Genomic DNA, 27,695 nt, shown 5'->3' on the forward strand with positions numbered 1-27,695 from the left:
GATTCTCCTGCCTCAGCATCCTGAGTAGCTGGGACTACAGGTGTGTGCCACCACACCCAGCTAATTTTTGTAGTTTTAGTAGAGACAGGGGTTTCACTATGTCGGCCAAGCTGCTCTCGAACTCCTGACCTCGTGATCTGTATGCCTCAGCCTCTCAAAGTGATGGCAAAGATCCCAAAGATTACAGGTGTGAGCCACCGTTCCCGGCCGCTTTCCCGGCCGCTTTCTCACTTTCATCTTCTGTTGTTGCTCTCCTTTGGCTGATCTTAACATGAAGCTGAGTAAGGGAGCCAGCTTATTGATGCAGTCAGTAGAAGCCAGCTTCCCAGGGAGATCCAGGTTGGGGGAATATGGAGTGTGGATCAGGAGAGGTAAGGAGATGATATTTGGCAAAAGTACTTCTTAGAGTCACACATCTTGTAATGATAGACCTCAGATTCAAATTCAAGTCTGTTTAAAGTCAAATTATACCATCTATGCATCCATCCATGCATCCATCCATGCATCCATCCATGCATCCATCCATCTATCCATCCATCCATGCATCCATCCATGCATCCATCCATCTATCCATCCATCCATTCTTCCATTTCCTGAGTGCCTACTGTGTGGCAGGCACTCTGCTAACCTAACAACCCAGTGAGAGACATACTTATATTCCTATTTTATAAAGGCCCAGAGAGGTTAAGTAAATAATCCAGAGTCACACAGCCAGGGAGTGGCAAAGCTAGAATTCTTGTTTAATTCCAAACTTGATTTCTACCCACTCCACCACCAACCACCCATATATATCCACTGACCAACCTATTCATTCATCAGACTTTTACTGCATGTCTCAAGTAAGCTATGCACTATGTTTAGAGCTGAATGAGACACCATTCTTATGTCTTCATGATATTCACAGTCTGGTAGGAGAAACAGACCTGTATACAGGTTATTGTGCAGTGGTCGGGGACAGGAACTTTGAGAGAGGAACGTATGGTGCCCACTTGTGGGCATATAGGAGTGAGAAGTCTGCTCAGCTGGGGAAAGACAGCGTCCTTTTGAGGTGGGTTTTGAAGGATGCATAAGATTTTAAGGGGACAGTGCATCTTGGAAGGGCATCATATCTTTGTAGTCCAGCTGCCTCTCCTTTGCTCGAGCTTCCTTCCTTCCTTCAGGGGTTAATTTGGAAGGACTGAGTTTTGCTGTTATTGAGCAAACAGAGTCCTCTAAAGTGCATAGCCCAGGGGCTGGAATGGAGCACACGATGTATGTGTGGGGGAGAAAAACTACTTTGATTTGAATTCCTGTCTGGCTATTTTTGAGATGTTATATATGACCTTATGAGGGCCTTCCCCTATGTGGTCATGTCTACAGGAGATTTCATATCTTTACCCACTGGTGTCAGGTTGGCTGAGTGACTTTCAGCCAATGAGATATGAGTGGAGGTGGTATGTGCTACTTCTTGGCAGACCCATTAAGGGCCCTTCTGTGGTCACACTTTCCTCTCCCTTTTTGTGATACTATGGATAGTTTTTATTTATTATTCTCCAAGGGTTGTGCCTCACCTTCCCTTTTTACTGCTGCCCCAAGACCATCAGGTTTCCACAAGGGGGTTGCTTCTTTCGCCTTAATCCTGGAATGAAGTAATGAGGATCAGAGCCAGAGCTGAGCTGCAAGTGTGTGTCACATTCCAGAGGAAGGAATGGTTGTTACTCTAAGACGTGGACTTTTGAGGTCATCTGTTATCATAGCATAGTGTAGCCTAAGCTGACCACAGCAAGGCATCTCACCTTTTGACATGTTAGTTTGCTCATCCATAGAAGTGGATTAATAGTTGTAGTCGCATGGCAAAAACCCATCCCTACAAAAAAAAAAGATTAGCCAGGCATGGTGGTGCACGACTGTAGTTCCAGCTACTCAGGGGGCTGAGGCGGGAGGATTATCTGGGCCTAGGGAAGTTGAGGCTGCAGTGAGCTGTGATCACACCACTGTACTCCAGCCTGGGTGACAGAGTGAGATCCTGTTTCAAGAAAAAAACATATTTGTAGTCATGTTATTGGGTTTTGTGAAAATTAGGTGAAATTGCTCAGTAAAAGCACAGTTTCTAGCCCAGTGTGTGTCTGCACTTTGCAGATGTTCAAGACTCTTCTTCCAGTCCCTTTCTCTGTCGTACTTATTTCTCCCCAGGGCCTTTGCATGTCCATGCTGTTCCTTTGCCTGAGGCTTTTCCTCATTTCCTTCTTTACTCAAGATCCCATATGCAGACCTAGCTCCCCCAGGGGGCCAGATAAGGATGGGCTTAGAGCCCCAGAAAAGTCAGGACAGGAAAGGGATGAAAAAGGTTGCACTTCAACAACCAGAATCAGGAAATCTAGAAGAGAGTTCCTTTAACCTCAACATGTGCATATATTTTGTGCTTTATGGTTTTGCATTATTTTAATTTTGATTTACATCGGGTATCTTGGCTGGGCGTGGTGACTCATGCCTGTAATCCCAGCACTTTGGGAGGCCAAGGCAGGTGAATCACTTGAGGTCAAGAATTTGAGCTCAGCCTGGCCAACATGGTGAAACCCCATCTCTACTAAAAATACAAAACTTAGCCAGGCGTGGTGGTGGGCGCCTGTAATCCCAGCTACTTGGGAGGCTGAGGCACCAGAATCACTTGAACCTGGGAGGGCAGAGGTTGCGGTGCTGAGATCATGCCACTACACTCCAGACTGGGCGACAGAGTGAGACTGTGTCTCAAAAAAAAAAAAAAAAAAAGTGACATAATTAAAAGAGCCATCATCTATGGCCTTTAAGTGCCATGTGTGTGCTCATCTTTCCTTGCTTTACTACTCAAAGATTATCTTTTCCATGTGACCTGCTCTTTCCTGCCTCTGTCACCACCAAACATCAAAGCCTTAAGTTTTGTTTGGCTGTTTGTTATCTTTTGAGAATTGAGCAACAGAGCTATCGGGTGGGCTTGATGTTGACCTACCATGCAGGATGTCTGTGGGTATGACTCTCTCCTAGGCACTCACAGACACTTGAAGCTGGGGACCGAGGTCCTCTAGTGTGTGTCTGTGGGGGTGAAGGAGTGCACCCTCATCCTCCTGCACTTTCGGGTCTTGTAGCAGCAACTCCCTGTTTCTGTCCTTTCTACTTACTGCTGGTTTCATCGCACTCCCAGGGTTAAAGAACCAGCCTCGGTGCGATGCACCTGCAACAAACAGAGCCACTTCTGTGGGGAGCTCTGGAGCTGGGATGGCCCCTCAGAGTCTAGAGGTGGTGAGAGCGCTGGAGCTTCATCACCGTGCCAACTGTGTCCCTGGAAGAGTGAGGGAGCTTGAGTGATACCTTACCCAAGGGCCGTCATAAAAGGTCTCAGCTGATGCCTACTGCCGATCACAGTCAGCTATTTGGGAAGAGATGTTCAGTCCTTAAGAGGACATTATTAGTGGACATCACTCTTTCCACAAAAGCCCCACTCTTGTGTTACTTAGTCCCACTAGCTTCTTTAAAGAAACCCCAAGAGCATTTCCTCCAGGAATCTGTTTGATCTCTTTTCCTGGGGGAGATTTCCAGGTGATTCTCATTGGAATGAATCCTAGGTCCTGTTGCTGCTGCTGGTCTCACACTGTAACTGATGCTAAGTCCTTCTTTTCCACCACCATTCTGGATTTTCCTTGCTATAGCCTAAGTGTTTATGTCTCCCCCAAATTGTCAGCGTTGGAGCACCAAGAAGACAGGCAGCACTGACAGTAGCAGAAGAGTAGGAGGTGGCTGTGGCACCCCAGGCCGAGCAGGAGCGGGAGGAGTTCCTGGGCGATGGGGCCGCAGCCTGGGCTGATGCTGACCACGGGATGAGATCATTCTTCACTCTGCACCGTGACCATCAGGGGGCGCCCCAACCACCTTTTCTGCCCCACATCGTGCTCTTGCAGTGTTCTCCCCGCAGGTGCTGCATGGAGTGAGTGGCGGCATCCACCGTGAGGAGGAGAGGAGCTCTGATACCCTCAGGACCCGCCAGGAGGGGCATCACGGAGGCTTCTCGACGACTTGGAGCTGTGTCCTGGGGAGAAAACCTCTCCTGTCTGGGCCCTGAGTGCTGAGGAGGAAGCTGCCATGCACTTTTCCCTGGCATTTTTCCTGCATGGTGAGTACAGAAGCTTTAGTTTCCTGGTATGTTCTGTTCATTCCTCTCCTGTTCTCCCTGGTTTTCCTCTTTCTCTTGTAGTGTTTTAGTGCTTGTTTTACAGTGGTATTCATTCTCTGAAGGCTTTTGAGGGTGTCAAGTGTAGCAGACTGTGGTATTTTTAGGGGTTTAAGACTTTTTCTAGGTGGTTGGGAGGGGGGAGGGATAGCATTAGGAGATATACCTGATGCTAAATGACGAGTTACTGGGTGCAGCACACCAACATGGCACATGTATACATATGTAACTAACCTGCATGTTGTGCACATGTACCCTAAAACTTTAAAGTATAATAATAATAAAAAATCTTGGTTTTTATTAAAAATAAATAAATGAATAAATACATTTCTAGTTCTGAAAAAAAAAAAAAAAACCAAACCAACAACAGAAAAAGACTTTTTCTGAGGGAACCTCCCCTGTGTAGAGGGAGAGAGAGGGAAGCCCTCTCAGGTTGGAGTCAGGGCCAGGCCCAGTTCTGGCTGGCTGGCTGCCTCGTGTCCAAGCCTCAGAGGGAGGATTTGCGTTGGGCTTTGCTGCATTTTTAAATCTTCGTTCCTGCCATCAGGACCCAGGGGTCACTTTTCTTCACTTTTGGGCAGCGCGTGTCCTCTCGTGTCCCTCCCACCGTGGCCGCCTGACCAGGGGCGAGGGACTCCTCGGTGTGGGTTTTTTGTCCTCTTTGCAGAAATGTCTATTCTGGGCCTCTGCCCAGTTTGGGGTGGATTATTTTTTGTTGTTGTTTTAAACTGCTATTTAGTACTGTTAATGTGTTGTATATTTTCGGTAAGAACCCCTTAGCAGATATATGATTCCTCAAAACTTTCGTCCAAACTTTGGGCTCATTTTTTCCGTTGTGGCACAGAAGCTTTTCAGTTTCTTGTAGCCTCACATGGTTGTTCTTGCTTTCCTTGCTTGTGATTTTGGTCCCCAATTTAAAAAAATCATTCACAAACCATTCCATTCTCCATGAGGTTTTTACCCCTTGTGTATTCCTCTTTTTCTTTTTGAAACTCTTTCCAACTGATGAGCATGGATTCAAGTTGTCCTGAAAGTAAGCTCCCCCTATCTTTTCTTACAGGAATTTTATAATGTTTTGTGGTTTCAGGTTTTGTGTTGAAATCTTTAATCCATTTTGAGTTGATTTTTGTGTATCGTGTAACAGAAGGGTCCTATTTCTTTCTTTTCTTTTCTTTTTTGCATATGGATATCAGTTTCCTCAAAATAATTTCATGAAGAAACTCTCCTGTCCCCATTGTGTCTTTCTGATCTCTGGTGCCGATTTCATTTGCTCTGGAGGTATACCCAGTAGTGGGATTGCTAGATCTTACAGTATTTGCATTTTCTGTCATTTTCTTTGAGACGGGGTTTCTTCTGTCACCCAGGCTGGAGTGCAGTGGTGCAATCACAGCTCACTGTGGCCTCTACCTCCACAGCCCAAGCAGCCCTCCCACCTCAGTCTATGGTAGCTGAGACCGCAGGCACACACCACCATGCCTGGCTAAGTTTTTAAATTTTTTGTAGAGACAGGGTTTTGCCATGTTGCCCAGGCTGGTGTCGAACTCCTGAGCTCAAGCAATCTGCCCACATTGACCTGGTAATTGTATTTTCAGTTTTTTGAAAATGGCAACTTCCAACTTTTTATCATAGAATATGTACTAATTTATCTTCCCATCAACAGGGTATAAGAGTTCCCTTTTCTCCAAATCCATACCAGCATTCTTTTTAAAATTTTGTGGCCAGGAACAGTGGCTCATGCCTGTAATCCCAGCACTTTGGGAGGATGAGGCATGGTGGTGTGCACCTGTAGTCCCAGATACTTGAGAGGCTGAAGTGGGATGATCACTTGAGCTAGGGAGGTCAAAGCTGCAGTGAGCTGGGATCACGACACTGCACTTCAGCCTGGGTGACAAAGTCTGAGTCCCTGTCTCAAAAAATTAAAAAAAAACTTTTTAGTAACATTTATTTCAATAAAAGTGAAACGGCATCTGAATGTGGTTTTGAGGTACATTTTTTTTCTGATGAGAGACGTTGAGGACCGTTTCTCTTACATGTTGGTCAATTTTGTGTCATCTTTGCAGAGATGTCTACTCAAGTTCTTTGTATTGGTTTGGATATGTATTTTGCTACATTGTATTTTTTTTCTGTGTATATGTTTGATAACAAGCAGTTATTGAGTTATCGCTTACATGATTCCCTTTCTTTTTTTTTTTTTTTGAGACAGAGTCTCATTCTCTCACCCAGGCTGGAGAGCACAGTAGCACATCACAGGACCATGTATATTGGCTACCTACAGCTTTGCAATGTAATTTGCTATCAGGGATTGTGAGTCCCCCAACTTAGTTTGTATTTCTCAGGATTCCTTAGAGGTTCAGGGCCATTAGTGGTTCTATGTGAATATTAGCATTTTATATTCATATTTCTTAAATTTTTGCCATGTATAATAACATACACAATTAGAGGTTATGCTGGGACATGTTTTTTTCTTTGGGGACATTTTGATACATGTATATTTTGAGTAATGATCAAATCAGGGTATTATCATAACTATTCCCTCATTCAGGTATTATTTCTTTGTTGTGAGTACATTCAAATTGCTCCCTTCTAGTTTTTTGAAAAATACAATATTTTGTTAACCAGAGTTACCCAGCTGTGGCATAGAAAACCAAAATGTGTTTCTCCAAACTCACTGTAACTTTGTTTCCATAACCGATCCCTCCCATCCCCCTCCTATCCCCCTCCTTCCCCTCTCTTCAGGAAACCACTACTGTACCTTCTGCTTGAAGGTAAAGTTTTTTGGGTTCCATATAAGTGAGATCATGTGGTGTTCGCCTTTCTCTACCTAGTCGATTTCATTTAATGTAATGTCTTCCAGGTTCGTCTGTGTTTTTGCAAATGACATGTTGTCATGAATTTTTATGCATGAGGCGTATTTCATCATGTCTGTATACTGAAGTCCCTTCATCCTTTCATTGGTTGGTGGACAGGTAGGTTGATTTCATCCCTTGGTTACTCATTGTTAGTGAGTAGTAGGTCACTAAACCTCAGAAGGCAGCTGTTGCTTCAACAGACCGATCTCATTCTCTTTAAGCACATAACCACGGTTAGAATTACTAGATGAAACAGTTCTCGCATTTTTAATTTTTGAGGATTCTTCAAGTGGTTTTCTCAGTGCATTTCATCATTGAAATTTCTCCCAATAGTGTATAAGAGGATCTCTATATCTAACAGCACCCTGAACTTTTATTTTTAAATTATTTCTGTTTTGGTATTATTCATTTTACTTAGCGTTAGATAGTATCTGAGTGTGGTCTTTATTTACAGTTTTGTGATGACCAGTGATGTTGAGAAACACCTTTTTTACCTTTTAATCAATATCATACCTTCTTTTCAGAAATGTCTGTTATTCAGGTTTTTTTGCCCAGTTTTTTTGGGGGTATTGGGTCTTGTATGTTTTGCCCCTCTGTAGTGTTAGTTTCTGCTGTTGTCAGATAACACTCCCTTTCCGATATATGATTCCTCATAATTTCTTTTTTTTTTGATGTGTAAAAAAAAAAGATTGGCTGATTGTGGCAACAGCCAAGAACGGTAATAATCAAATGCAGGAATTAGGTGCCGTTTATATTTCCCCACTCAGAGTATAAGACTTCCTGCCTCACAGAAGTAAATGAGATTTTTCTGTGCATATAGTAAAATTTTACTTTTCATATTTTGATTTTTCGTGTCCTAATCAGTTAACACAATTTAATTAAAAATTAAAGCCACTAAAACATTTATGTAACAATTTCTTTTTAAATTTTACTTTAAGTCCTGGGATACATGTGCAGAATGTGCAGGTTTGTTACATAGGTATACATGTGCCATGGTGGTTTGCTGCACCTAACAACCCATCATCTAGGTTTTAAGCCTGGTATGCATTAGGTATGTGCCCTAATGCTCTCCCTCCCCTTGCCCCCAACCCCCTGAGGTGCCATGGTGTGTGATGTTCCCCTCCCTGTGTCCATGTGTTCTCATTGTAACTATTTCTTTAATTACCACATAAGGTACTATGTTATCTGACAAATCTATGTTTTACAGAGAAATTGTAGAAAAGTCATTCACAAGTTTCTTCTTGATTTCAAACTATAACACAATGTTGTAAGTAATGCAACTAGACAGAATTCGGCTGGATATTGAAATTCAACATAATAAAAAATATATATGCTGGTTGATCCATACTACTCACACTGTTAGTATGAATGCTCTATCCTAAAGACAGAAACAAGTGTCTTAGTGAATCTATATCATTACAAAGTAGATTAGCTTTTCTCCTTTTGAATTTTAGAAAAATACAAAAATTCAATTGCCTAATTATTGTACACAGTGTTTCAATATATGCATGACTAAAGCAATTATAGGATTTTTTTTTTTTTTTTTTTTTTTTTTTTTTTTTGAGACAGAATCTTGCTCTGTCGCCCAGGCCTGAGTGCAGGGGCGCGATCTTGACTCACTGCAACCTCCTTCTCCTGGCTTCAAGCGATTCTCCTGCCTCAGCCTCCCGAGTAGCTGGGACTACAGGCACACACACCACGCCCAGCTTATTTTGGTATTTTTAGTAGAGACAGGGTTTCACCATGTTGCCCAGGCTGGTCTTGAACTCCTGACCTCAGATGACCCACCCACCTTGGCCTCCCAAAGTGCTGGGATTACAGGTGTGAGCCACCATGCCTGGCCACAATTATAGTTTTTATATAGGAGTAAGAAAGGTCTTAAAAGGAAAGATTAAAAAGGATTGCAAATCACATGGCAGCAGAAGGGAGCTATAATTATAACATGTCAGCAAGAGAACCAAAAATCACCTTTCAAATCTAGAGGATTATGGAAAGATATCTGAAAAAATTGTACACTTCTGATAAAGGCAGTTTATTTTACACAACATGCTTACCAATAATGTGCATGAGGAAAAAGTGAACTCAGAAGTTGACAAGGGAATTCAAAGAGGGAAGAAGAATTTTTGTACCAAATGCTGCTTGAATAACAAAATATAAATATTTGCATCCCATTCTCACTCCATACGGAAAACAAATGGGTACTTCTTTCTAACCTTGGAACAGGTAGAACTTTCTTGTAAGGACACAGAAAGCTCTAACCCTACATAAAGACATTTATAGGTTAAACTTCAGTGAAAATTAAAGGTTATCAAAAGACACTATAAACATGAATATGCAAGCCACAGACTTCGGGAAATATATGTAATACATGCATTTGTCAAATAAGTCATCTCATATAGAGAACTTTTACAAGTTAACAATACAGAGGCAAACAGGCCAATGAAAAAGTAGAAAAACTTGAACAGACAGTTTTCAAAGCAACACATACAAATAGCCAGTGGGCATATTAAACAATGGTCAACATCACTAACAGTCAGGAAAACGCAAGTTAAAATCTCAAGACACAATTTCATTTGATTTCACATTTTAGCCACTGTAATGGCAAAATCAAAACGACTGATAATACTAAATGTTGATGAAAATAAGAATTAACCAACACTCTCATAAAACTGGTGGAACTGTAAAACAACTACTTTGGAAATGGTTTAGCAATTTCTTATAATATTAAATATACACTTAACCTATGACTCAGCACTTTTACTCCAAGCTGTTGATCCAAGAAAAATAAAAATGTGCATTTTTAGTACATTTTTTAGTACATTTAGTACATTTTTTCTAGTACAAGTCTATGTGTGTATGTATGTGTATGTATGTGTATGTATTCACACATACACCTACGTAGACTTGTACTAGAATCTAACATAGCAGTCTTATTTACGTTAACCCAAACTTGGAAATGAGCCAATGTCCTTTGACAGTGAATAAATAAATAAACCATGGTGTATCACACAACAGTATATATTCAGTGATTAAAAGAGAACTATAGAATCGCACAACAGCATGGGTGAATCTCAAAACAGAAAAATGTATTTAGAGAAGGAAGCCAGACATTGGAGAGTGTGGATGTGTGATTCCATTTATTTGAAATGCAGCCATAAGAAAAATTTATCTTTGGTGACAGAGCTCAGAAGGTAGTTGTTTTTGACCCATGAAGGTACTGACTGGAAAGAGACGTGAGAGGATTTTCTGGAAATGTTCTATATTTTGACTGGGATAGTAACATGAGGGTCTATAACTGTCAAAGCTCACAGAAGTGAACATTTAAAACTTGTGCATTTTACAAAGTATAAATTGTTCCATAATTTAAAACAATAAACAGTCTCATATCATTCATTCCTTCAGCAAGTAATTATATAGGCCTTGCCTTTTAGTAGTTCTGCAGCCTTGTGAAGATTTGAAGATTTCTTAACCTCTCTGAGATCATCTAGCTCTGGCCAAATGGGATAATCATAAAAACCACCTCACCAGGGTATTGAAAAAATTAGTTATAAAATGTTTAGGTCAGTGTGAGGCACATACTAGATCCTCAGTAAACATTAACTGATTCTATATTTACCATTCAGCACCCAGACTTGAGAAAGGGGCAAGACAAAGAGGAAGCTCAGCCAATATGGTTTAAAGAACACTAAACTGTGTAACAAAACTATTTTACATTTTATAGACTTTATTTTTATTATTTTGGTTGACAAGTCAATTGTATAGATGTCTTGAGTACAATGTGATGTTTTGATATGTGTACACAATGTGGAATGATTAAATAAAGCTAATTAACATATCCATCATCCAGCTCACCTTTGTGGTGGGACATTTGAAATTTACTCTTAGCAATTTTGAAATATATGATAGATTATTATTTACTATAGCCACCATACTGTGCAATAGATCTCAAAACTTTATTCCTCCTAATGAAAACTTTGTACCCTTTGAACAGCATCTCCCTGTCTGCCGTACCCCCCAACACACCCCAGCCTCTCATAACCCCTTTTCTACCTGTTATTTCTATAAATTTGGCATTTTTAGATTCCACATATACATGAGATCATGTACTTATCTGTCCTGTCTGGCTTCTTTCACTTAGTGTAATGTTCTCCAGGTTTATTCATTTTGTTGCAAATGACATAATTTCCTTCTTTTAAAAAAATGCCCAGCAGCACTAATCATTAGGGAAATGCAAATTAAAACCACAACAATATCACTTTACATCTGTTAGAATGATTAATATTAAAAAAAGAAAGGTAACAAGTGTTGAAGAGGATGTGGAGGAAATGGAACCCTAGTACATGTTGGAGTGAATGTAAATCAGTACAGGCATTATGAAAAATGGCACAAAAATTAATCAAATAACTAAAAATACAATTACCACATGAGGTCAGGTGCAGTGGCTCACACTGTAATCCCAGCACTTCGGGAGGCTGAGGTGGGAGGACTGCTTGAGCCCATGAGGTGGAGGCTGCAGTGAGCCGAGATCATGCCACTGCACTCCAGCCTGGGCAACAGAGCAAGACTTTGTCTCAAAAAAAAAAAAAAAAAAAAAAATTACCACATGACCCAGCAATCCTACTTCTGGCTATATATCCAAGGAAATTGAAATCAGTATGTCAGAGAGGTACCTGCACCCCCATATTTATGGCACATTATTCACAACAGCCAAGATAGGGAACAACCTAAGTGTCTATCAACAGATGCATGGATAAAGTGTATGTGTGTATGTATATATATATATATAATTATCCTTTTAAGTTCTAGGGTACATGTGCACAACGTGCAGATTTGTTACATATGTATACATGTGCTGTGTTGGTTTGCTGCACCCATTAACTCATCATTTACATTAGGTATTTATTCTAATGCTATCCCTCCCCTATCCCCCCACCCCACGACAGGCCCCGGTGTGTGATGTTCCGCACCCTGTGTCCAAGTGTTCTTATTGTTCAATTCCCACCTATGAGTGAGAACATGCGGTGTTTGGTTTTCTGTCGTTGCGATAGTTTGCTCAGAATGATGGTTTCCAGCTTCATCCATGTCGCTACAAAGGACATGAACTAAACTGGCTAGCCATATGTAGAAAGCTGAAACTGGATCCCTTCCTTACACCTTATACAAAAATGAATTCAAGATGGATTAAAGACTTAAATGTTAGACCTAAAACCATAAAAACCCTAGAAGAAAACCCAGGCAATACCACTTAGGACATAGGCACGGGCAAGGACTTCATGACTAAAACACTAAAGTATGTATTTTTTTAAAGAAAATCCTCTTCAGTGATTTTCTAGTTTTTCTAGATTTTCTAGTTTTTCCATGCCTATTTTCAGCAGGTTGCATTAACATGTACGTGGTGACTTAGCTTTCTGAAAAGAGCTATGGTATAATGAATATATGCCACTTGCCAGAAACCATGGTCAACACCATACATACCTCATTCCTAAGTGACCTATAAACATAGCAAGGCTGGCATTACCATGCCCATTTTATAGATGAAAAGATCAAGGCTTGGTGATGCTAAGAGACAAGTCTAAAGCTACAAGTTTACAAAGTAACAAAGTCAATTTAATCATAAGCACATTCATTTCTTTGTTCACTTTTCAGATACAATGTTTAAAAATACATCAAATGATAAGCATTTCCTATTTGTTTTACTCTGAAATATAGTGATGTCCTTTGCCAGCTACTTAAAAATGTTTTGTCCTTACTCTGAAATATGAATAACTGATGTGTTCGTTTTTGAGACAGGGTCTTACTCTGTCACTCAGGCTGAAGTGCAGTGGCATGATGTCGGCTCACTGCAACCTCTGCCTTCCAGGCTCAAGTGATCCTCCTACCTCAGCCTCCCAAGTAGCTGGAATTACAGGCGTACACCACCAGGCCTGGCCGATTTTTTGTAGAGATGGGGTTTTGCCATGTTGTCCAGGCTGGTCTTGAACTCCTGAGTGCAAGCAATTTGCCCACCTTGGCTTCCCAAAATGCTAGGATTACAAGCATGAGCCATAGTGCCCTGCCTACTGTTGTTTTTTGATAACTTGTTTGCCCTCTTCCTCCCTTTCTTACCCTCCCTCCCCTGATGGTCTCCCTCTCCTTTATAGATACAGGGCCAGTGGCCTCAAGCCAGTACCTTGGACGTTTACCTCTACTGTATTTTGGGCTAGGACATTATAATTAAATTTAATAACTATTGAAACAAACGTCAAGTTAAGATTTTGCTACAAGAAAGGTGGGTGGACATATATTAATAGTTTGGGAGTAAATGTCAATCTTTACCTTCCTGAGACCTTATATTTTATTTATTTATTTATTTATTTTGAGATGGAGTCTTGCTCTGTTGCCCAGGCTGGAGTGCAGTGGCATGATCTCGGCTCACTGCAAGCTCCACGTCCCGGGGTTCACGCCATTCTCCTGTCTCAACCTCCCCAGTAGCTGGGACCACAGGCGCCCCCCACCACGCCCGGCTAATTTTTTTTTTTTTTGTATTTTTAGTAGAGATGGGGTTTCACCGTGTTAGCCAGGATGGTCTCGATCTCCTGACCTTGTGATTCACCCGCCTCAGCCTCCCCAAGTGCTGGGATTACAGGCGTAGTAAGCCACTGCGCCCGGTCTCTCTTTTTTTTTTTTTCGTGGCAGTTACTTTCTCAATTACATGTTTTTTGTTTTTTCCTTTAAAACCTTTATTGTTGACAGGTTTTTCCACTTACATTATTTATCTTGCCTGGGCCATGCTCTTCCCTAAAAATTCCACTAGAGAGAAACTAGCTTCCAAGCTTTTTCAGGTTGTTAGCAGAAGTAACTTCCTTGAGGCTGTAGCTCCGAGGAGCTCAGCTTTTTGCTGCCTGTTGGCTGAAGGCTGCCCACAGTTCCTTGCCATGTGGGCTTCCTCAACTTAGCAGTTTACTTCATCAAGCCAGCAAAGTGGATATGTGCCCCAGTCTCCTACGATGCAGTCCTAAATAATGTGGTGAAGGGAAGTCGTAATCAATGTCATCAATGGGCTCAGATAAATCACATCATTTTTGCTGTGTTCTCTGGGTTAGAAGAAAGTCTCAGGTCCCATTCACATGGAAGAGGAAGGGATTTCACAAAAGCATGGACACCAGGCACTTTATATCTATCCATGCCCACATTTTACAGAACAAGAGAAAGACCATAAAATGAAACTCTTGAGAAATGATCATTCAACATATGACTTTAGTTGCCAACCTCTCAGACTACTTTTAAAAATATAAACATATGTTCCAGTTTAGATATATGAATATTTGAACACTTTCCTGGAGTCCTTCTTTTAAGATCACAAATAGGGAATATAACTTTATAGCTTAGATGGTATATAAAAAATAAAGATCAGATGTAACCAGAAACTGAGTTTCTTTTTTTTTTTTTTTTGAGACGGAGTCTCACTCTGTTGCCCAGGCTGGAGTGAAGGGGCATGATCTCAGTTCACCACAACCTCTACCTCCCAGGTTCAAGTGATTCTCCTGCCTCAGCCTCCCGAGTAGCTGGGACTACAGGTGCCTGCCACCATGCCGGGCTAATTTTTGTATTTTTAGCAGAGATAGGGTTTCACTATGTCAGCCAGGCTGGTCTTGAACTCCTGACCTCATGATCTGCTTGCCTTGGCCTCCCAAAGTGCTGGGATTACAGGCATGAGCCACTATGCCTGGCCCAGAAACTGAGTTTCTACTCTGGCAAGTTAAACATAAAAAATTAGTACATATCAGGCTGGGTGGCTCTAGGCCACATGCAAGCAAGCTGCAAACTGAATTCCCTCTGCAGCTGCAGAAGGCTAATTTCTATATTGATATTTGGAAAAACTAACAGCTAGAAAACACCACTCTACTCATTTTTAAAAATAAGATCATATTAAATGACGTTACATGCATCATTTATATATTGCTCGCAGTGCCAGCATCCTTAAATATGGTTTTAATTTTGGTAGATATCTTGCTAGGGGGAGCACATTTCCAAGTTATCCAGATATAGGGCCCTCTTTCCTTCTCTTTCTGTCCACATGCAACCAGATGCTTTGTGGAGTTAAAGTTGACATTTATTTAAATGCCACTTGGTGTCTGGTTTTTTCACCTTTAATTTAGGGTTTTCTAGCTGGGATGTAAAAGAATCACTTGGAGGGATTTTTCAAAATACCAATGGCCAGGCACTAGCCAGTCAATCAGAAGCAAAATCTCCTTGGATGGGACCTGGAAGTCTTTACAGTTTTCCAGCATTTTAATGAACATCCCTGATTAAGAACCACCGGGTCTTAAGAGTGTGGCATATGTATTTTTCAAGTTCCTAGAGGCTCTCCAAAACAAAACAAAAAAAATCTGCTTTATTCTCTGCCTGGTGTTGATGCATCAGTCTCTTTAGCCGTTAGTCTGATCCTGGAAATTTATGGTCATAATTTGATGAGCAATGTTGGGAATGACTTCTTCTTTTTTTTTTTTTTTTTTGTTTTGAGACAGAGTCTCACTCTGTTGACCAGGCTGGAGTGTAGTGGGGGCAATCTCCGCTCACTGCAACCTCCACCCCAATACTTTCATTTTTAAATATTATTTATGGCATCCAGATTTGCATAAGATGGACTGGGTCAATGGCCATGCCCTTTATAAATCAATATTCTTAAGTTCTGCAAATTCAGTTTCCTAAAGAGCCAAATCACATCCTACTCATCAGCAAGGCGGGTAGACATCATTTTCACAATCACTTCTAATTTTCCACCACTGTAAAAAAAAATAAAATATGTAATCACTTTCTTATTGTAAAATAAACAACAATTTACTTTTCCAGGACCTACTGCCTCCCTGTTCCCCCTTTTTTTTTTTTCAAACAATCTTGAACCCTTTGTCACGAGTCAGTTGTCAAGAGAAGCCTATTTGTTGGTTTGAGAGCAGTTCATGCAGACATAGACCACTTCCTCTGAGAATTCATTTGCTTCCCCAGGATGGAATCTGGCTGGGCCTCTGACCTTGCTGGTCACGTGGGCCGGGGCCTCCATCAGTCATACCCTGGACTCCTATCTGTGTCTAAACGCCACGCCCCACCCCCAACTGCACGGCAGCCACTCGCATAGCACTCTGGGAGGGCTGTGGGCATGAGCAGCGAGGACTCCATCAGCAGCTCCCCCACATAAGCCCTGCTGATAAGGGGACTTACAAAGCAGCTTTGATGTGCTGGTAAATCCAGGTGCAAAACAGAACTCAAGTTAAGGCCTCCGCACAGCACTGCGTTCTAACTGTGAAGGATTCTTACTCTAGTGTCCTGTGTGGAGGTATTGGAATGGTCCATTGCTAAGACTCAGAGGAGAAAAGCACTTAGCATCGCAGGACTTGGAGCACTGGTGCTGAGGCAACCCTTCATTCATTCGTCGGATGGGTGTTAAGGCCCAGGCCCAAGGCAGGGGTCAGGGATTCTCCTCTCACACAGCATGTGGGTGGCAGGACCAACACTGGGTCTGATCTCCCAGCTGGGGGCACAGGCTGCTAACCCCAGGCCTGGAATCTGTCAGATGCCCTTCCCGTGCTGACTTGACTTAGACAGGCCTCCTGACCTTCCCGCAAAGATCATGTGTGATTCGCAGGGGTTCTGGCCGCTTGAAAGGTTCCTGAGAAAGTATATGCAATGAGGACAGAGCTTGCAGAGGGAGGACAGGCATGCAGAAGGCTCTGTGTGCAGCCCCAGACCTGGGTACCTTCGTCACCGTCCTCACCCCACCTCCGGGTGTGCAGATAGGGAGCAGGTTGCCTGTGTTATGGCCCAAGCAGGGCTGTTAGGACACTGAGAACATTCCCTCCTCCCGCAGGAGAGAGAGGTCCAAGGTGCCCTATATCATGCGCCAGTGCGTGGAGGAGATCGAGCGCCGAGGCATGGAGGAGGTGGGCATCTACCGCGTGTCCGGTGTGGCCGCAGACATCCAGGCACTGAAGGCAGCCTTCGACGTCAGTGAGTGTCGGCCTGCGCAGGACGGGATGGAGGTGTGGGCAGTGGTGTCCGCGATGAGATCTCAGAGTGCTCCATGGCCCAGGCATGTCACATCCTTCTCTGTGTCTTTTCTTCATTTACTGTTTTATTATTTTTAAAAAAGAGAAAACAAGAGTTGTACAAACAGCTTCTATAGAAGCCAGTTTTTACACCATCGTACCCACTCATGCCACTTGGTGGAGTGGACCAGGGGCTTCTGTGGGGACTTGGCCTTCCTGCCTTGGGGGTGGACAGGAGGTGGAAGCCCAGGACTCAGTGTGGTCTGTCCACTGCCCTGTATGAGGATGTGGTGGGCAGAGGGCACTGATGAAATTCAGTGCAGGCCGGGGCTGCAGCAACTCCGCCTCCATCTCACCAACCCTCACAGGCTTTGAAGGACCCGGACCTGCCTCAAATGCCAGGGGAGGGCACTGAGACCCCAGAGGGTCCTTCCCAGCATCTTCAAAGCAACAGGATTTTGTGCCTGCAGACCCTTCTTTGCAGCACACACCACCCACCCTGACCAGGACCCCTAGAATGCCCAGCATCCCTGGGAGGACCCTATGGTAGTTTCAGCTCCCTCTGGGGGCCCAGAATGAACCTGGCCTGTGGTGAGGATGTAAGCACCAATGGGCAATTGGGTCCAAAGGAAGACACCGGTTCAAACACTGAAACCAATCAGAGTCTCCCATGGCCTTCCTGCTATCAGACGACACCGGTGCAGGGGTGGTTGCTATGTACAGGGCAGAGCCACCCAATCCCCACGCAGGCGCTGTGTCCTGCCACGCTGGCCTCCTCCTGGCCATCACATGAGGCCAAGCAGGGGAGAGGAATGGGAATGCCCATGCACCCCTATCAACTCTGCAGACACAGAACCATGCACAGCTCTTGGGAGGAGTCAGATGAGCTGCTCAAAGCCCAGGAGGGACCCACACAGTGGTCAGCATGGCAGGGACGGTGCTTTAGCCAAGGCAGGGATGGCGGGTGACTCACTCAGGATCTTCAAGGAGGCCGCTGCATTTCCCTGCTCTTTCCAGATAACAAGGACGTGTCGGTGATGATGAGCGAGATGGACGTGAACGCCATCGCAGGCACGCTGAAGCTGTACTTCCGTGAGCTGCCCGAGCCCCTCTTCACTGACGAGTTCTACCCCAACTTCGCAGAGGGCATCGGTGAGCACTGGAGGCCTTGGCCTCATGGGAGACGTCTCCTCCACGTGCACTGCTGCCCTCGGAGGCTGTGAAAAGTGAGGTGTGGGAACCTGAGCTGTGCTTCCTCTGCCATGGTCGGAATTTTAACCCAACCTCAAAAAGCAGGGGACCAAAACTGAGCCTATCCTGGAAGGCCTTGCCCATCCCCAGAGGGCTCCCCATCCCTATTCCTCAAGGAGGCCAAGTGGGTGAAATGGTCAGCACTGCCGTGCTGTGGGGTCCTAAAGTCTGCTTTCCTCCTTCCTGCAGACCAGGGCTAAACACTGGTGCCCAGGTGCTCTTGCCGTAGGTCCTGGTCCAGCCAAGCATGGTTTCAAACATGACCTGACCCTTAGTCAACCTGGAGGCTGATGTCTAGAGTGGGCGCTGGAGCGTGCAGCACCTGTGGCCTCTGCATCACCCTTGGGGCAGGTCTGCCTCCCAGGCCCATGCACAGAGGACCTGGTCTCCCAGCCTGCAGGTGCCCCTGTGGTGTCCAGGACAACGAGGGGGTCTCTGCGTACTTGGTGGGGCTGGGACCCTCCCACTTCCCACCTCCTTGTGTCCCTCACTCCCCTGTTTCATTCCATGCTAAGCCTCCCCTGCCTTGGGCTCCCTGGGGAGGGGGTGGTGGCAGGAGTTGCCCAAGGGCAGCTCTGCCCATGAGCAGCTGCTCTAGCGGCTCCTCCTGCTGCTGTTCACCGGGTGCTGCTGACCCCTGCGAGGTAGAGAAAAGGCGTTCAGGTGGTTCACACCCCACACAGGTGCCCCTCACAGGGTCCTCACTGGTGGCCAGCGCTGTGGGTGTGACGATGATGACAAGCCTAAACTGTGCAAGGACTCGTGTCCCGGGTGCTCCGTGTGACCACCTCGGGAGAGGTCTCCGGCTTGTCGTAACCCAGAGGAGTAACCCACTGCCTCCTGCAGCTCTTTCAGACCCAGTTGCAAAGAAGAGCTGCATGCTTAACCTGCTGTCGTCCCTGCAGGAGGCCAACCTGCTCACCTTCCTTTTCCTTCTAGACCACCTGGAAAGGTAGCCCAGCTCTCTTGTGGCTGCCCAGGACTCCAGGTCTCCAGGCCGTGGGGTGCCCCTCTGCTCCCACCAGATCCCCAGCACCAAGGACCTTTTCCCCCGACCCCTGTCTGCAGTAACTCACTGCTTCTAAGGACTAGCACCACTGCCACCCCCACCCCTGCCTCTCCTCTTTGCCACCCTGCTCCCTCTGCACTGTGGCCTTAACAAAGAGCTCAGAGCTTTGGCCATGGCCAGCAGTGCACTTGGACCCCCCTCTTCCCTCCCAAGCACATCATGAAGACCTCCCCATCAGCCCAGAGCTGGCCCCTTGTCCTGGGCCACTGAGACCCAGAAGTACCAAGGCTGGAGTCAGCTTGCAGCACAGCCAGGGTCGAGGTCACTCCCTCCCTGAGGACTCTAGCATGGCACAGCCCCTCTGCCTCTCTCCTGGTGGTGGCGTTGAAACAGCACCCTCTGCTTCGGTCCTCTACAGGGTGGCAGAGAAGGAGGCAGTCAATAAGATGTCCCTGCACAACCTCGGCACGGTCTTTGGCCCCACGCTGCTCCGGCCCTCCGAGAAGGAGAGCAAGCTCCCTGCCAACTCCAGCCAGCCCATCACCATGACTGACAGCTGGTCCTTGGAGGTCATGTCCCAGGTATGGGAAGACAGCCTCCAGCCCATGCAACCCCAGCCTGACAGAGGTGGCCTCTGCCTGCCCCACCCCCAGTCCTGCCCATCTTCCGACTTGCATTGTATGTGGTGGTGGCTGAGATTGAGAGACAGGGACTTGCCTAGGTTTGCATGGATGGGAGTGATAGGGGGTGCCCAGGCCACCTCCTGGTCCTGCTGGTGCACCTTGCTGGGGGCTTAAAACCACCCCAAGTGTTCGGGTGTGGTGGATCATGCCTGTAATCCCAGCACTTTGGGAGGCCGAGGCAGGACAACTGAACCCAGGTGTTTGAGACCAGTCTGGGAAATGTAGCAAACCCCATCTCTAGAAAAAATACAAAGAAAAATTAGGCAGGCATTGTGGCACACATCTGTAATCCTAGGTATCTGGGAGGCTGACACAGGAGGATTGCTTGAGCCCAGGAGTTAGAGGCTGCAGTGATCCATGATGGAGCCACTGTACTCCAGCCTGGGGACAGAGCAAGGCCCTGTGCATCTCTAAAATAAATAACCACCCCCACCCAACAAGTCATGCCTTGTCAGGACCCCACCCCACCCCCGTCTCACTGTAAGGGGTTCATGACACCAGCAGGGGTTTCTAGCACCTGAGGTGGACTTGGGGGCTTGGGCCCCAAAGACCTCCCCACCAGCAGCTGTGAGCCCCCCTCCGAGCCACTCTCCTCTTCCCCACTCTGCGAGGGCAGGTCGAGGTGCTGCTGTACTTCTTGCGGCTGGAGGCCATCCCTGCCCTGGACAGCAAGGGACAGAGCATCCTGTTCTCCACCGATGTCTAAAGGTCCCAGTCCATCTCCTGGAGGTGGACAGACGGCCTGGAAACCTCTGGCTAATCAGGCCATCTGTAGAGTGGGAATCAAGATTTTCTGAGGCATCCTTGGGCCACCCCCAGGTGTCAGGCCATCTGCCAAGAGACAGCGGCCCAAAGCAGAAGGACAGGTGGCCTGGGCAGATCCCACCCGGGTCTGAAAGCCCCAGGCTGGCCTCAGACTGTGGGTTTTTTATGTGGCCACCCGAGGGCGCCCCAAGCCAGTTCATCTCGGAGTCCAGGCCTGGCCCTGGGAGACAGGGTGAAAGCAGTGGTTTTTACAAACTTAACTTATAGAGTCTAAAAGATTTCTACTGAATCACTTGTCAAGAAGCGCCCTCTCTGGGGAGAAGGGAACGTGACCGGATTCCCTCACCATTGTATCTTGAATAAACGCTGCTGCTTCATCCTGTGGGGGCCGTGGCCCTGTCCCTGTGTGGGTGGGGCCTCTTCCATTTCCCTGACTTAGAAACCACACTCCACTTAGAACAGGGTTTGAGAGGCTTAGTCAGCACTGGGTAGCGTTTTGACTCCATTCTTGGCTTTCTTCTTTTTCTTCCCAGAAGGATTTTTGTGCAGAAATGGGTCTTTTGTTGCCGTGTTAGTCCTCCTTGGAAGGCAGCTCAGAAGGCCCGTGAAATGTCGGGGGACAGGACCCCCAAGGAGGGAATCCCAGGCTACGCACTTTAGGGTTCATTCTCCAGGGAGAGCGACCTCGTCCCCCGATCCTGACTGCCCTTCCGGCCCACGCTCTCCTGTTTGGCTTCCACAGGCCTGGACTTCTCTGGCTTCTCTGCCCACACACTCCCTGTCCCCAGTGTCCCTGCCCCTGCCCCAGCACAGGTGACTTCATTTCTGTCCTCTCAGCTCAGTGGACTCGCTCAACTTTTGTATAAGTCTCCACTTGGTGGTAGCAGCTTGCTGATGACTTGTTTTAAAACTTTCATCCTAAATAACCTTTTGATACTTGAATATTTTTAAGTTTTATACATAGTTTCTAATTTTTTCCCCAACAGATCCAGATACCTAATAAGATGCTGGAATGTAATCCCTGGACAACCCGTGTCCTGGCAGCATTTGGTCTTCCTCTAAGCGCCTGGCTCCGCTGTTCTCAGGAGTGGGTTCTGAAGTCTCTGGAGAACAGGATACGTGGAGGGTTAGGAAGGGGCCAGGCCTAGAGACGGGAGACTCCCTCCCGGAGCAGGTGGAGGCACAGGACCATTCACTACCCCATCTGCCGACACCTGCGGGGGAGCCCAGGCATTCTTTGTAAGCCCTCCTGACCACCTGGCTCAAAGAAAACAGAAGCATGGAGGCCACCAAGTATTTTCAAGAAATAACCCCATGAACATGGCATCACTTTTTTAGAAAGAGGGGCTTGGGGCAGGCAGAGGAGAGAAGGGAGAGCAAACTGAGAGCCAAGTTTCCAGACAGTCCTGCAGGAGGAGAGGATGCAGCTGCGCAGAGGGAAGCAGGATCACATTTAAGGAAGTGTGTGGGGTCCCTGGATGACACCAGCACCCAGTGCGGCTCTGTCTGGCAACCGCTCCCAAGGTGGGAGGAGTGGGTGTCCCCTGTGTGTCAGTGGGCAGCTCCTGCTGAACCCGCAGCTCACTAGGGAGCCTGACAGTGGGGCCATGCGCCTGACACTCCTCTCTGCTTGTGGACCTGGCAAGGCAGGGAGCAGAAAACAGAGCCACTTGAAGGCTTTCTGTCTGCGTCTTTGTGCAGTGTGGATTTAGTTGTGCTTTTTTCTTGCTGGGAGAGCACAGCCACCATTTACAAGCAGTGTCACCCTCGTGGGTGGCGAGGACAGAACCGAAGCCTCTGCTCTCTGTACCTATCTGGGCCCGGTGGGCTCCCCTGTCCTGGCTTCCATCTCTGTCTCAGCGACCATTCAGCCCTGTGCAGGAACACATGTTGCTTAGAAAAGCCAAATCCAGCCCTTGTCTCTGCCTCCTCTGGTCTCATGATATGCATCTGTTACCTTGAAACTGGAAACCAGTCTATCAATGTCTGTGCCAATTTTTTATTCCCTCCCCAACCTCCTTCCCCATACGACTTTTTATTTATGTAGGATGTGTGCTGTCTAATGATGGGATGACCACACTTTTCCATGTTCTAAAAGTGCTCCTCTCCCGCAGGGTCCCAGGGCCGGTGGTTGCTTTGGGTCTACAGCTACGTCTTACCCGCCTCCTGCCTCAAAAGCCTGTGTGGTGGCAAAGCCGGTGTGGGGCTGGGGAACGCAGCGTTCTCCAGGAGGGGGACCCGGCTCTCCTTCTGCAATGCAGGCGAAGGCCTAGATGCCAGGGTGACCTCCCACAAGGCATGGCTTCCAGACTCCCCGACCAGAAGTGATGCTTTTTTGCCTCGGGCCCTGGGTTTGAAGCAGCCTGGCTTTCTCTTGGTAAGTGGCTGGTGTCTTAGCAGCTGCAATCTGAGCTCAGCCACCTACACACCACCGTGGCCGACACTTTCATTAAAAAGTTTCCTGAGACGACTTGTGTGCATGTTGATTTCATGATCAGCGCCGCTGGGAAGAACCCCAGAGCCGGTGGGGTGGGGCTGGAAGCAGCAGGTGCAGTGATGGGGCTGGGTGCCCAGGAGTCCTCAGTGCTCAATCAGGCCAAGGTGGCCAAGCCCAGGCTGCAGGGAAGGCTGGCCTGGGGGGTGTGGGTGAGCACAGGCAGGCGCCAGCTGGGCAGTGTTAGGATGCTGGAGCAGCATCCGTAACCCCACTGAGTGGGGTAGTCTGGTTGGGGCAGGGACCGCTGTTGCTTTGGCAGAGAGAGATGATCCCCACTGGGGAGAGGCTGTTCTGACTCTGCAGGTGGGACAGGGACAGATGGCCACCAGGGTGACCCGGCTGGTCTTCCTTTGCTATGCTAAGCCCTGGGACATGGAGGATTCCCACCACACACAGCCTGGGCCCGGGTTCTTACCTGTGGCCACTGCTCTGGCACGAGCCCCTCAGTCTTGGGTGGTTTCTGCCTGGTCCGGGATTTGGTGTTGCTGCTGAGTCCAGCCTTTCTACCACCTCCGCATGGGCCGTGGGTGTTGTCAGCTGCCTCCCGCCTTGGCTTCAGTAGCTCACCCAGCTTACAGGGGAGCTGCCCTGGGCTGGAGATGGGCATGCACCCTGGGTCCTACTTGAATGAATGCAGCTTGAGGAGACCCAGCCATATCCACTGGGCCACAGGTTACCCTCAGCAATGCCCACATCAGCCGTCAGCCTGAGCCTCCCCAGGAGAGCAAGGCTCACACGACAAAGGCTGCCCGTGGCCAATGAGGTGGCTGAGCCCAGCCAGGACCTTTCTCGGACTCCCGGGATGTGGCTCTGCTCATGAGCTGCCTGGTCAGCTCTCTCGGGGTGAGAGGGGCTTGTCACACGGGCCTCTGCCTGCAGTGTGACCCTTCTCAGCTTCTCTCAGCAGCCCTGTCTGCGGAGTGTCACTGCCACCATGATCATTTCCCTGACACTGCGAGGGTGTGGGGACGTCCTGGGTAGAGACAGGGCCCGTGGCAGCAGCAGGCTCAGGGGCGCCCTGCACTGGTGGGCTGGGGACCTGGTGGAGACCACGCCAAGGGCTGGACAAGGGGACGAGCCTCCACCCTGGCCTCTTCGCAGGCCTCAGCAGCCCCTCCCACAGGCAGAAGGGTTGACACTGGGTTCTGCCCTCACTGCAAGAGCTGCAAGGGCCACGTGCTGTTCTGCCCAATCTGGTGTCTGCAGGTGAGGAAAGGGCTGCCGCTGGCCCGTTTCTGAGTGTTCAGCACCTAAGGGTGACAGCACTGTCTGTCCCTACCCTCTGGGTCCTGTTTGAAAATCAAACCAATGCTCACAGGCCAATGTTTTTTTCTTTTAGAGACAGGGTCTCACTGTCACCCAAGCTGGAGTGCAGTGGTGCGATTATAGTTCAATGCAGCCTCCAATTCCCGGACTCAAGGGAACTTCCTGCCTCAGCCTGCCAAGTAGCTTGGACTATAGCTGTGTGTTTTATTATTATTTTGTAGACATGGGGTCTGGCTATGTTGTCCAGGCTATTCTCAAAATTCCCGGCCTCAAGCAATCCTCCCGCCTCGGCCTCTCAAAGGTTGGGATTACAGGTGTGAGGCAAGGCACCCAGCTCAGCCACAGAGCCCTATTGCATCTCTCTTACTAGGAGCAAGAGCTGACCGCCCCCTCATCCCCATTCCAGAGTGTTGGGGCTGTGTTCAGCCGAGGCCGGGCCACTGGCGTGGCCCAGGGAGCGGGATCATTCACTGCTGCCCGAAATCTGAGATCATTCCACCTTGACAAGACTTCCTCATCCAATCCCTTTACTTGACAGCTGGGGAAACCAATGCACACAGAGCACCCCCAGCTCACTCGGGGTCTCAGAGCTGATCCATGAGCAGAGGCTGAGATCCTGGGATCTTGTCCCCCAGCCTCCCTGCAAGCTTACTCCCTTTCTGCCGGAAGAGATGGGGCCGGACCTCGACCAGCAGCCCTGGCCTGGACATGACTGTGCTCATGCAGGTATTGAGGACAAGATGCCCCGGCATCATATGTTTTTCTTTTTTTTTTTCTTTCTTTTTTGAGACGGTGTCTCACTCTGTCACCCAAGCTGGAGTGCAGTGGCATGATATTGGCTTACTGCAACCTCTGCCTCCCGCTTAAAGTGATTCTCCTGCCTCAGTCTTCCAAGTAGCTGGGCCTACAGGCTTGTACCACCACGCGTGACTAATTTTTGTATTTTTACTAGAGACGGGGTTTCCCCATGTTGTCCAGGCTCGTGTCGAACTCCTGACCTCAGGTGATCCACCTGCCTTGGCCTCCCAAAGTGCTAGGATTACAGGCATGAGCCATGGTGTCACTTAAATGTAGTCAGAGGCCGGGCAAGGGGCTCATGCCTGTAATCCCAGTAGTTAGAGAGGACGAGGCTGTCAGATCACCTAAGGTCAGGAGTTCGAGACCAGCCTGGCCAACATGGTGAAACTGTGTCTCTACAAAAAAATAGAAAAAAAAAATCCCTGCGTGGTGGCGAGTATCTGTAGTCCTAGTTACTCAGGAGGCTGAGGCATGAGAATCGCTTAAACCTGGGAGGCGGAGGCTGCAGTGAGCTGAGATGGTGCCACTGCACTCCCGCCTGGGTGACAGAGCAAGACTTTGTCTCTAAATAATTAAATAAATAAATATGGCGGAGCATGGTACCTTAGGCCTGTAATCCCAACACTTTGGGAGGCTGAGGCAGGTGGTTCATGAGGTCAGGAGCCCGAGACCAGCCTGGCCAAGATGGTGAAACACTGTCTCTACTAAAAATACAAAAATTAGCCAGCTGTGGTGGCAGGCACCTGTAATCCCAGCTACCTGGGACACTGAGGCAGGAGAATCGCTTGAATCTGGAAGGCAGAGGTTGCAATGAGCCGAGATTGCACCACTGCACTCTAGCCTGGGCGATGGAGCAAGACTCCATCTCAAATAAATAAATTAATAAATACAGAGCAAGATTCCATCTCAAATAAATAAATAAATGTACACCTGTAATCCTAGCACTTTGGGAGGCTAAGACAGGTCGATCACCTGAGGTCAGGAGTTCGAGACCAGCCTGACCAATATGGCAAAACTCCATCTCTACTAAAAATACAAAAATTAGCCAGGCGTTTTGGCGTGTGCCTGTAGTCCCAGCTACTTGGGAGGCTGAGAAGAGAACTGCTTGAACCCAGGAGGTGGAGGTTGCAGTGAGCCGAGATCTCGGCTGCACTTCAGCCTGGGTGACAGAGTGAGACTCTGTCTCAAGAGGAATAAATAAAATACAAAGTAAAAAAAAAATGTAGTAAGATTGCAGAGTCGTGCCGCAGAAGCGTGCTGGTCCTATCCATGTAGTGAAGGCTGATTTCATACACAAATGTCACAAGAACTTTTCTTTTCTTTTTCTTTTTTTTTTTTTTGAGACAGAGTCTCGCTCTGTCACCCAGGCTGGAGTGCAGTGGTGCGATCTCGGCTCACTGCAAGCTCTGCCTCCCGGGTTTATGCCATTCTCCTGCCTCAGCCTCCTGAGTAGCTGGGACTACAGGCGCCTGCCACCTAGCCCAGCTAATTTTTTTGTACTTTTAGAGGAGATGGGGTTTCACCGCGTTAGCCAGGATAGTCTCAATCTCCTGACCTCGTGATCTGCCCGTCTCGGCCTCCCAAAGTGCTGGGATTACAGGCATGAGCCACCACACCTGGCCTTCTTATATGCTTTTATTGCATTTGAGCGTACCTCTTTTACAGCGAAGATCTTTTTTTTTAATTTAATTTTATTTTTAGAGATGGAGTCTTGCTTTGTTGCCCAGGCTGGAGCACTGTGGTGTGATCATAGCTCACTGCAGCCTTGAACTCCCGGGCACAGGTGATCCTCCCACCTCAGCCTCCTGAATAGCTGGGACTACAGGCATGCACCACCATGCCTGGCATATTTTAAAAATGTTTGTAGAGATGAGGTCTCGCTATGTTGCCAGGCTTGTCTCAAACTACTGGGCTCAAGCCATCCATCCATTTCAGCCTCCCAAAGTGCTTGGATTATAGGCATGAGCACTGCGCCTGGCCATCACACTGTTTTTTTGTTTGTTTGTTTGTTTGTTTTGAGATGGAGTCTTGCTCTGTCGCCCAGGCTGGAGTGCAGTAGTGGGATCTCACCTCACTGCAAGCTCCGCCTTGTGGGTTCACGCCATTCTCCTGCCTCAGCCTCCTGAGTAGCTGGGATTACAGGCGCCCGCCACCACGCCTGGCTAATTTTTTGTATTTTTAGTAGAGACGGGATTTCACCGTGTTAGCCAGGGCGGTCTCGATCTCCTGACCTCGTGATCTGCCCGCCTCGGCCTCTGAAAGTGCTGGGATTACAGGCATGAGCCAATAAATATTTTTATAATCATTAACTACCGAGGAGAAGCTGGAGAGAAAAAAGGTGGATGAAGTTAAGGCAGAGAGACTTTGTAAGTTTC

General features: G+C 47.3%; 1 protein-coding gene across 3 annotated transcripts; it reads left to right on the forward strand.

Moving 5' to 3' along the window:
* The first annotated feature begins 3,889 nt into the window (after positions 1-3,889).
* Positions 3,890-23,226, forward strand: LOC101132434 (breakpoint cluster region protein-like). 3 transcript variants are annotated; one of them, XM_055375040.2, is made up of 7 exons: positions 3,890-4,123; positions 7,035-7,146; positions 16,874-17,013; positions 18,069-18,203; positions 19,149-19,254; positions 19,730-19,892; positions 21,746-23,226. In XM_055375040.2, exons 1-7 carry the CDS (start codon positions 4,093-4,095, stop codon positions 21,905-21,907), a joined length of 849 nt encoding a protein of 282 aa, XP_055231015.1. In that variant the 5' UTR covers positions 3,890-4,092; the 3' UTR covers positions 21,908-23,226. The 3 variants fall into 3 exon arrangements, with proteins under 3 accessions (XP_055231015.1, XP_055231017.1, XP_055231018.1); XM_055375042.2 differs by having other exon boundaries at positions 3,951-4,123; positions 22,874-23,122; XM_055375043.2 differs by having other exon boundaries at positions 3,951-4,123; positions 20,611-21,854.
* Positions 23,227-27,695: the final 4,469 nt, after the last annotated feature.

Source organism: Gorilla gorilla, chromosome 23, assembly GCF_029281585.2.
Source record: "Gorilla gorilla gorilla isolate KB3781 chromosome 23, NHGRI_mGorGor1-v2.1_pri, whole genome shotgun sequence".
In the NCBI taxonomy this organism is placed as follows: domain Eukaryota; kingdom Metazoa; phylum Chordata; class Mammalia; order Primates; family Hominidae; genus Gorilla; species Gorilla gorilla.